This window comes from Oryctolagus cuniculus, chromosome 2, assembly GCF_964237555.1.
Source record: "Oryctolagus cuniculus chromosome 2, mOryCun1.1, whole genome shotgun sequence".
NCBI lineage: Eukaryota > Metazoa > Chordata > Mammalia > Lagomorpha > Leporidae > Oryctolagus > Oryctolagus cuniculus.
Genome location: NC_091433.1, coordinates 170273295 through 170284101, shown reverse-complemented (window position 1 = coordinate 170284101; position 10807 = coordinate 170273295). Strand labels below are relative to the sequence as shown.

Below are 10807 nucleotides of genomic sequence, written 5' to 3'. Positions count from 1 at the left end.
GGCCACAGCAGAGAGCTGGCCTGGAAGAGGGGCAACCGGGACAGATCCAGTGCCCTGACCAGGACTAGAACCTGGTGTGCTGGTGCCACAGGCGGAGGGTTAGCCTATTGAGTCATGGTGCCGGCCTTTTTTTTTTTTTTTTTTTTTTTTTTTTTACAGATAGAGTTAAACAGTGAGAGAGAGACAGAGAGAAAGGTCTAGAGAAAGGTCTTCCTTCTGTTGGTTCACCCCGCAAATGGCTGCTACGGCTGGAACTACACCGATCCAAAGCTAGGAGCCATGTGCTTCCTCCCGGTCTCCCATGCGGGTGCAGGACCCAGGCACCTGGGCCATCCTCCACTGCCCTCCCGGGCCTCAAGCAGAAAGCTGGACTGGAAGAGGAGCAACCGGGACTAGAACCCTGTGCCTATATGGAATGCCGGCATCGCAAGTGGAGGATTAACCAAGTGAGCCACAGCGCTGGCCCCAAGGTCTAGTGACGTTTTGCAAATGCTACCGCATCATAAATCCCAAGATAAAAGGATGCATTTTGTAAAGGGAGAACAATGAAACGTGTTAGATCTCCTAGTACTGAGACTAACTTCCTGGCACCAGAAGAGTCTGGACTCAAGTGGCCGGTGTTGGGCTGAGGGTCCCTTGGAATGCTGCCTCGCGAAGATTTTACAATAATCTTGTGGAACCTCCAGAGTTGTTAAAGGATGCTGGGGCCCTCTACTCAAAACCTGAAATAAAAAGTCAAAGCTCAATTTATTGCATCCTATAGTGTATCAGTTTGCTTGGGCTGCCAAAGCAAAGTACCGCAGACTGAGTGGCTTAAGCAACAAATGCATTTTCTCACCATTCTGGAGGCTAGAAGCCCCAGGTCCAGGTGTCAGCAGCGTGGGTTTCTTCTGTGGCCTCTCTGCTTGGGTGCCAGACAGTGGCTTTCTAAGAACAGCAGTCACAGTGAGTTAGGGACTACCCTCTGACTTCCTTTGTCCTGAGACAAGTGAAGTTTTTGCGTACGTATATACCCATAAACCATCACCACTCCCCAGAGCTTCCTTGCTGCTCTTTGTAACCCCTCCCCCATTCCTCCTCACCACAAAAAGCCACTTGTATGCTCTCCATCGTTACAGATCAGGAGATCAGTTTTCCCTTGTGGATTTGTATCAGCAGAATCTTAGACTACACGGCTCCCCCCTACCCAGCATAATTATTTTGATAATCCTCAATATTGCCTTTATAAGAATTCTTTCTATTTAACATACTTAACTGAGTGGTATTCCAGTATATGACTGTGTCACAATGACCCCTGCATGGCAATGTGTGTTGTTTGTAGTTCTGGGGCATTACAAATAAAGCTGCTAGGAAGATTTGCAAATACTTTAAAATGATGATTATTAAGCATGGATGTTGGTCACGAATATGAAAAGAAATCGAAAGATCATAAAATGCTGATTGCAATCCTGACTTCTCTATGCTTGAGCTAATGGAAAATCCTGCCTCCCTTTGACCACTTAAAAAGATATGAGGTTCAATTAGCTCAAACATATAAATGTATTAAACGTGAAGCTGCCTGGAGAAAGATGTCATATAAAAAAATATAAGGGGCCAGTGTTGTGGCATAGTGGGTAAAGCTGCAGCCTACAGTGCCAGCATCCCATATGGGTACCAGTTCGAGTCCCAGCTGCTCCACTTCGATCCCACTCTCTGACATGGCCTGGAAAAGCAGAAGATGGCTCAAGTCCTTGGGCGCCTGCACCCATGTGGGAGACCCTGAAGAAGCTCCTGGCTCCTGGCTTTGGATTGGTGCAGCTCCAGCTGTTCCAGCCATTTGGGGATTGAACCAGTGGATGGAAGACCTCTCTCTCCCTCTGCCTCTGCCTCTCTAACTCTGCCTTTCAAATAAATAAATAATCCTTAAAAAATAAAACAAACCTTATAAAAATACAATGTAAGATTCTTGGTAAAAATGGTATATTGTACACATGCATTTGATTTCTCTTCCTCGTCAAAACCCCTAGAAAATGGAAAAGATAAGGGAAATGAAGGAAACAAGGCAAAAGGAGATGGGAGAGTGACAACATTTAGAAGCTAGGCAACTGATTAGGTCTAGCTGGTTAGAAAAAGCAGTATCTTAAAAAGGCAATAGGAGGCGGGCGCCACGCCTCACTAGGCTAATCCTCCGCCAGTGGCACCAGCACTCCGGGTTCTAGTCCTGGTTAGGGCACCAGATTCTGTCCCAGTTGCTCCTCTTCCAGCCCAGCTCTCTGCTGTGGCCCAGGAGTGCAGTGGAGGATGGCCCAAGTGCTTGGGCCCTGCACCCCATGGGAGACCAGGATAAGCACCTGGCTCCTGGCTTTAGATTGGCGCAGCACGCTGGCCATAGTGGCCATTTGGGGGATGAACCAACAGAAAAGGAAGACCTTTCTCTCTGTCTCTCTCTCTCACTGTCTAACTCTGCCTTTCAAAAAAATAAAATAAAATAAAAAAGGCAATAGGAAAAGGTAAGGCAAATTTTATCTACATTGAAAAATACCTAAAACAGTGAGAAACTGGGGCCACCAGATGATGCTGGGACTGAGGATTACGAGGTGGGAACGTGCGAAGCTAAACCAAGGAGGCCTCATTTAAAGGTGAGTCCCTAAGAGGGAGTCCTTGGCCCATCCATTGCTTTCCTTCCAGCACCATGGAGCGGTCTAGAGAGGGTGCAATATACAACGGCCTTTTTTTTTTTTTTTAAGATTTATTTATTTATTTGAAAGAGTTACAGAGAGAAGGAGAGGGAGGGAGGGAAGGAGAGAGGAAAGGAAGGAGAGAGAAAGAGAGAGAGAGAGAGATATCTTTTCCTGTTATGCCACAGCGCCAGCCCCCACACAAGGGTATTTAAAACATTTTTTTAAAAAAAGATTTATTTTAAAGGCAGAGTTACAGAGGGGAGGGGGAGGGAGAAACCAAGAGACAGAGTGAGATTTTGCACTCTATGGGTCACTCCAGAAATGGCTGCAATGGCCAGAACTAGGCTGAACTGAAGCCAGGATCCAGGAGCTTCTTCTAGGTCTCCCACGAGGGTGCAGAACCCCAAGTACTTGGGCCATCTTCCGCTGCTTTCCCAGGCACACAAGCGGGGAGCTGGATTAAAAAGTGGAGCAGCTGGGACTTGAACTAGTACCTATATGGGATGCTGGCGCTGCAGGCTGTGGCTTAACCCACTGCACCACAAAGCTGGGCCCCTAAACACTTTTTTAAAAAAAAAATACTTTATTTGAAAAGCAAAGAGAGGGAGGGCGGGAGGGAGAGAGACATTTCTTCTTTTTTTTTGACAGGCAGAGTTAGTGAGAGAGACAGAGAGAAAGGTCTTGCTTCCGTTGGTTCACTCTCCAAATAGCCGCTAAGGCCGGAGATATGCCGATCCGAAGGCGGGAGCCAGATGCTTCCTCCTGGAGACATTTCTTCTATCCACTGGTTCTCTCCCAAAACACCTGTAACAGCTGGGGCTGGGCCAAGCTGAAGCAGAGCCTGAAACTCCATCCAGGTCTCCCTTGCGGCTGGGCATCACCTGCTGGGTGCGCGTCAGCAGGATGCTTGCCTATTAACCCGCAGTGGCCAAGAGCTCTGCTTCACCTTGCATTCGAACCCGAGAGGCCACACCTTTTTCTTTGGGTCCCTCTCCCTTCACTGCCCTAGAAAGCTCCCCTTGGGGGCGGGCGGGGCTCTGCCTCCGCCCTTAGACCCGCCCCTGGGCGGGGCTTAGGCCCCGGACACGCTCCCATTGGTCTGGGAGGAAGCCCAACCCGGGAACGCGAGTTTTTCCCAGGGTGCCCCGCGCTGCTGTCATGGCTGCCTCCTTGGGCTGCCTTCCGCGCACGGGGTTCTAGTGCCGTGGGTGTCTTTACGGTCACCGAAGTCGCCCGTGGGCTTCGGCGTGGACCCTCTTCCTTTTATTCTGTTTCGTTGACCCCTGTGTGAGGCCTCGCAGGAACCTGTTTTGGCTTCGGCGATGTCCGGGGTGGCGTGGACCCCGGAGCTGGCGGTTCTGAGGGGCTTTCCCACTGAGGCTGAGCAGCAGCAATGGAAGCAGGAGGGCAGCTCCGGCTCAGGTGAGAGAGACGCACCTGTTAGGGCCTCCGGCCAGCGTGGGAGCTGGGAGGGAAAAAGCGTGGTGCCGACAGCTGGATTCTGGCCCCGTGTCTTCCCTCTCCCCAACCAGAGCTGTCGGTTTAGGGCTTGGGGTTTGTTGAGCCCTTGACAGGGTGGGCGGGCATGGCGCTGAGGCTCCTTGTGAGGCCTTAGCCCAGACTGCCCACCGTCCAGGTTCGGCGATCAACATTAGCAGTGTCAGTTTGTTTTCTGAGCTCTTCACATTCAGTCACCTAACCCCTGTGACAGACGTAAGGTAGGTACCACTTTGAATTCAGTTTTGCGGATGAAAACATCGCCGCACAGATTGATTGATTGGTTCCAGGTAACGCTGCTGGGAAGCAGAAAAGCTGAAACGAGGCAGCCAGGGTGTGATTCTAGTGATCGGTGCACATTTGCCAGAAAAATCCAGAGTTTAAAGGCACATTTACTTATTAGCTGGAGATGGGAATGTCTCGTTGAGGAATTTAGGTGGCCCTGGGAGGGAAATAACAACAATATATAAAGACTCTGTGTGTGTGTGTGTGTGTGTGTGTTTAAGTACACACAGGTGTCAGACAGGAGGAAATTTACAGTCCCTAGTCTGAAGGCTGGTGGTCAGGAAGTTTCGTGGAAGGTCAGATTTGAGCTGGTTTCTGATGAAAGGGTGAGACTGACAAAGCGGAGGAGTTAGCGGAGAAACCGCGCGTGCGGAAGAGTTGCTGGGGACCTGTGTGTAAACCAGCCTGTTGGGAGCGACTTGATGAGGATGAAGAGCAGAAATAGGAGGAGCCCAGGTGTGAAAACTCCCAGATCTCTGGATAAGGAAGCTTTTCTGTTGGCAGTGGAATCTTTGTGAATCTACCCTTAGAGAGACAAGAAAGGGGGAGGGGAGAGCCAAAGAAAGATCACTCCCATCTGTTTTATTCACTCCCCAAATGCTCACATTGACCTTCCAGAAGGTGGGAATCAGGAACTCAATCCGAGACTTGCCGGTGGATGGCAGAGACCAACTACTTGAGCCAGCATCTGTTGCCGCTGAGAGTCTGCGTTAGTAGGGAGCTGGGATCAAGAACAGCAGCCGGAACTCCAGCCTCGACCTTCTGATGTGGAATGCCAGTGTCCCAGCTGGCATCCTAATGACCGTGTGAAATGCCCACCTCCCAGAAGGGTTTTAGTAACTACTAATAAAGAATATTATTTCTGATTCCAGCTTCCAGCTTGCTGCTCAGAATAGCATGAGGGAGTCTCTAATCCTGGGAGTTTGTGTCATAAGGATTTTTCAGTACGTTGTGATGAATGTACATCAAGTATTCTAAGTGTGCACAGTTTTTTGCATGCTAAAATGGTAGATTCACCTGCTAGGGTTATACTTAACAGTGTAAAAAAGTTGTTCTTTTGGATTGCTGTACTAATTTTTTTCCATTACAGAGAGTGCATCTTTCCTGCAGTTGCTGCTAGAAGGGACCTACGAGGCTGTGTTCTTAAATTCAGTGACTCAGAATATTTTTAATTCAACAACAATGGCTGAAGAAAAGATTGACAGCTTCCTGGAGAAGAAGATCATATCATTCCTTGACAACTCAACAGATGTGGACAAAATGGAAAGGTAGAATTTTATTCGAAATTTTTATAGAAAGACTTTGAATACATCTAATAGAGCCTTGATAGAGTAAAGGACTGATTTTAGTAGTTGTTGAGAGACCTGGCTTCTGTTTCCTTGGAACTCATGGTGTACCAAGTAATCTTTTTTTTTTGTTTTAAGATTTATTTATTTATTTGAAAGTCGGTTACACAGAGAGAGAAGGAGAGGCAGAGAGAGAGAGAGAGGTCTTCTATCCACTGGTTCACTCCCCAGTTGGCTGCAATGGCCAGAGCTGCACCGATCCGAAGCCAGGAGTCAGGAGCTTCTTCCAGGTCTCCCATGTGGGTGTAGGGGCCCAAGGACTTGGGCCATCTTCTACTGCTTTCACAGGCCACAGCTGAGAGCTGGATCGGAAGTGGAGCAGCTGAAACTCAAACTGGCACCCATATGGGTTGCCTGCTCTTCAGGTGGCAGCTTTCCCCCCTACACTACAGCGCGGGTCCCGAAGTCATCTTTTGTAAGAAGTCTTGTGCAGAAGGCCATCCAGAATGGAGAAGCAAAGTGGTATAAGATTAAAGTTTCATATGGAAGACTGACGTGTAATTGTGTATTAGTTAACTGTTAACCCACTGATCTTCCTAAAGGTTTTAGTTGTAGGCAAGACTTTAGACTATTTCCTTTTCACTAGAAAATGTACACTTCTTTGAATCTTTTTTTTTTTTAAGATAAACTTTTGTTTTGGATTTATTTATTTATTTGAGAGGCAGAGTTATAGAGAGAGGGGTCTTCCATCAGCTGGTTCACTCCCCAAATGGCTGCAGTGGTCAGAGCTGGGCCAGTCCAAGGCCAGGAGCCAGGAGCTTCTTCCAGGTCTCCCACGCGGGTGCAAGGGCCCAGACTCTTGAGCCATCTTCTACTGCTTTCTCAGGCCACAGCGGAGAGCTGAATCGTAAGTGGAGCAGCCAGGACTCAAACCGATGCCCTTATGGGATGCCGGCGCTGCAGGTGAAAGATTAACCTACTGTGCCACAAAACCAGCACCCCACATTAAATCTTACTTATCTTTAAAATGCTTGCAATTTTTTTTTTTTTTTTTGGACAGGTAGAGTTAGGCAGTGAGAGAGAGAGAGACCGAGAGAAAGGTCTTCCTTCCGTTGGTTCACCCCCCAAATGGCCACTACGGCTGGCGTGCTGTGCTGATCTGAAGCCAGGAGCCAGGTGCTTCCTCCTGGTCTCCCATGTGGGTGCAAGGCCCAAGCACTTGGGCCATCCTCCGTGCCTTCCCGGGCCACAGCAGAGAGCTGGCCTGGGAGAGAAGCAACCAGGACAGAATCCGGCGCCCCAACCGCAACTAGAACCCAGGGTGCCGGTGCCACAGGCAGAGGATTAGCCTAGTGAGCCACGGTGCCGGCCCTGCAATTTTATTTTATCATTATTTCTAGTGAATGGCTTCACTTAGTCCCTCAAGAAATAAACCAAGCTGGTGCTGTGCCATAATAGGCTAAGCCTCTACTTGTGGTGCTGGCATCCTATATGGGTGCTGGTTCATGTCCTGTCTGCTGCTTTTCTGATCTAGCTCTCTGCTATGGCCTGGGAAAGTACTGGAAGATGGCTCAAGTGCTTGGGACCCCGTACCTATGTGGGAGATGCAGAAGAAGCTCCTGGCTCCTGGCTTCGGATCAGCCCAGCTCCATCTCATGTGGCCATTTGGGGAGTGAACCAGCAGTTGGAAGACTTTCCTCTCTGTTTGTCTTGCTCTCTGTAACTCCACCTCTCAAACAAATAAATAAATCTTCAGGAGCTGGTGCTGTGGCGTAGTGGATGAAGCTGCTGCCTACAGTGCTGGCACCCCATATGGAACCAGTTCTAGTCCTGGCTGCTCTACTTCCTATGCAGCTCTTTGGTGTGTCCTGGGAAAGCAGTAGAACATGCCCCAAGACTTTGGGCCTCTGCACCCACGTGGGAAACCAGAAGAAGCTCCAGTCTCCTGGCTTCAGATCAGCCCAGCTCCAGCCATTTTGGCTATTTGGGGAGTGAATCAGCAGATGGAAGACTCACTCTCTCTCAACTCTCCCTCTCTGTCTTTGTCTCTTTGCTTCTCTCTCTCTGCCTCTGCCTTTCAAATAAATAAATAAAATCTGTTTTTTTTTTAAAGATACGCATAAGCACTATGAAAAAAAATTTTTTTAAATCTTAAAAAAAAAAGATGTAGGCTAGATTCTGGTAGCAAATTTATAGCATTTGTGCAGGCAATCCCCATCCCAATATCCATTAACAAAAAAACAAGAGGGGGCTGTCGCTGTGGCATAGTGGGTAAAGCTGTCACCTGCAATGCCAGCATCCCATTTGGGTGCCAATTCAAGTCCTAGCTGCTCTATTTCCCATCTGGTTCCCTGCTAATGCGGGAGGATTAAAGCAGTGGAGGATGCCCAAAGTCCTTGGGCTCCTTCAGCCACATAGGAGACCTGGAAGAAGCTCCTGACTCCTGGCTTTGGATCGGTGCAGCTCTGGCCATTGAGGCCAACTGGGGAGTGAGCCAGTGGATGGCTCTCTCTCTGTCTCTTCTTCTCTCTCTGTGTAACTCTTTCAAATAAATAAAAATATATATAAAAAAAGAAAGGAATAAGTTTCTCTCTCTTTAAAAAAAAGCAGCTGCTAGAAATTTTCAAATTAGGTATTGGCTGCAGTTGGTGAATTTAAATTTTATTTAATTGTAATTCATTTAAATTTAAAAGGGCCATGTATGGTTTATAGTTATACTATTGAACATTGCAGACCTAGGTTGCTTAAGTTTCAGAATTTTTTTAGTATTACTCTAGGATGGTCTCGCTAAATGTTGGTTGGCCGTTTTTGCATGGTCAACGTGAAATGAGATAGTGTGCTTGCGGTGCTTTGGTGAGAGTGGCTCATGTCTGTTTCTTTAATCATGTTTATATGCAGACAGCAGCTGACGTTCCTGCTTGGCGTGAGCAGTTTACAGCTTTTTGTTCAGAGTAACTGGACGGGGCCTCCTGTCGATCTACACCCTCAGGATTTTTTGCCATCTGTTTTGTGCCAACAATTCAGTGAGGTATGGTTGTTCTTGTGGCATTGATTCTTCACGAGTGGGTCTTCATGAGCCAGAGTTACTAGTAGGAAGGAAAGAGTTGCGACTTCGTAGTCTGTGCCTTGCTGAGATTGCTTATTCAAATGTTCCGTTGTTTCCAGAAGTTCCATTGTCAGTCTCAGTCTCCTCTTCAGACACTTCCCCATTCTGTGGAGCTCTGGTAACTGCTCTTTTTATGACAACACAGTCAGCTGTGGCACTCACCCAGTTGCTTATATTGCCATACTTACATTAATGTTTGTTCTGGGAAAGGTAAGTTTTGCTACACTGCTAAAGAATGGCTCCTGGGGACCTGGAAGAAGCTCCTGGCTTCAGTCTGGCCCAGCCCTGACCTTTGAGGTCATCTGGGGGGTGAACCAGTGGATGGAAGATCCCGTTCTCTGTAACTCTGCCTTTCAAATAAATAAAATAAATCTTAAAAAAGAAAAGCAAAGAAAAAAAAGGAGTGACTGCTAGGGATAGTTTTTCCATTGGTTCTCCCCCCAAGTGGCTGCTATTGCCAGCGTGTTGTGGCTGACACACTGTGCTGATCTGAAGCCAGGAGCCAGGTGCTTCCTCCTGGTCTCCCATGGGGTGCAGGACCCAAGCACTTGGGCCATCCTCCACTGCACTCCCGGGCCACAGCAGAGAGCTGGACTGGAAGAAGAGCAACCTAGACAGAATCCGGTGCCCGGACCAGGACTAGAACCCAGTGTGCCGGCACCACAGGCAGAGGATTAGCCTAGTGAGCTGCGGCGCCCGCCTAGGGATAGTTTTTTTACTTTCTTAAATTGTCTGGCCCAGAGATACTCATTGGTGATATGAAAAGAATATTATTGGCCGGTGCCGCGGCTCACTAGGCTAATCCTCCGCCTTGCGGCACCGGCACACCAGGTTCTAGTCCCAGCCAGGGCAACGGATTCTGTCCCGGTTGCCCCTCTTCCAGGCCAGCCCTCTGCTATGGCCCGGGAGTGCAGTGGAGGATGGCCCAAGTGCTTGGGTCCTGTACCCCATGGAAGACCAGGATAAGTACCTGGCTCTTGGTTTTGGATCGGTTCAGTGTGCTGGCCACAGCGGCCGTTGCAGGGTGAGGAGAAGAGGATGGAGCTGTGGGGAAAATGCTGTGACTGCTGGAGTGGAGCCAAGTAGCAGACTGGATGGGTTTCACATCAGAGCGTAGGAAACTTCGAGCAAGTCCTTGGTTTCCATTTTTGTGTTGGAACTAACTCAGATATTCAAAAGAGCATATGAAACATGTGCTGTTTAATACTAAGTCTCCTTTGTACTTATTAACTAGCTTGAGAGGTAGAATGTTACTGGCATCATAGAATATGTCTGTTGACTTGCTTCTCTAACGTTAATTTCCTGTTTCAGCAACTGTGAAGGGCCTGGGTTCGTGAGAGCCTTCAAACTATATTCTCTTTTTGTTTAGCAGTCTTCTCTGTTTACCTGTTGTGCAGTTAGTACTGTGTTCTCCCTGTGCTGTGACTTCTTAAGGGTTGGCACATGCTGCCGTAGATGATCCCCTCTGTAGGCTTCCTGGCAGCATCCTTGGCTTCCCTCTCTCATGGATCATTCTCATGAATTTTGTGTTTATCATTCCATTGCTTTTCTTCATAGTTTTAACAGCTATGTATGTATCCATAGATGTTTAATGCTGCCAATTTTGGACTTCTTATTAGTGAAATCTGCAGCATATGTTCTTTATGACTTCCTTTGTTCAATGATATACTTTTTTTAAAAAAGATTTTTATTTTTATTTGAGAGTTAGAGTTACAGACAGTGCGAGGGAGAGACAGACAGGTCTTCCTTTCGTTGGTTCACTCTCCAAATGGCCGCAACGGCCGGAGCTGTGCTGATCTGAAGCCAGGAGTCAGAAGCTTCCTCCAAGTCTCCCACGCAGGTGCAGGGGCCCAAGGACTTGGGCCATCTTCTACTGCTTTCCCAGGCCATAGCAGAGAGCTGGATAGAAAGTGGAGCAGCCGAGACTAGAATCAGCATCCATATGGGACTGGTGATGCAGGCAGAGGATTAAC

General features: G+C 48.1%; 1 protein-coding gene across 2 annotated transcripts in view; it reads left to right on the top strand.

Moving 5' to 3' along the window:
- The first annotated feature begins 3786 nt into the window (after nucleotides 1–3786).
- TTC27 (tetratricopeptide repeat domain 27) overlaps nucleotides 3787–10807 on the top strand; it is a 214639-nt gene continuing 207618 nt past the window's right edge. For both annotated transcript variants that reach the window (XM_051843020.2, XM_002709924.5), the window contains exons 1-3: nucleotides 3787–4082; nucleotides 5533–5710; nucleotides 8627–8756. In XM_051843020.2, the coding sequence (XP_051698980.2) occupies nucleotides 3983–4082; nucleotides 5533–5710; nucleotides 8627–8756 (408 nt within the window). In that variant the 5' untranslated portion in view covers nucleotides 3787–3982. The remainder of the gene's footprint in view (nucleotides 4083–5532; nucleotides 5711–8626; nucleotides 8757–10807) is intronic.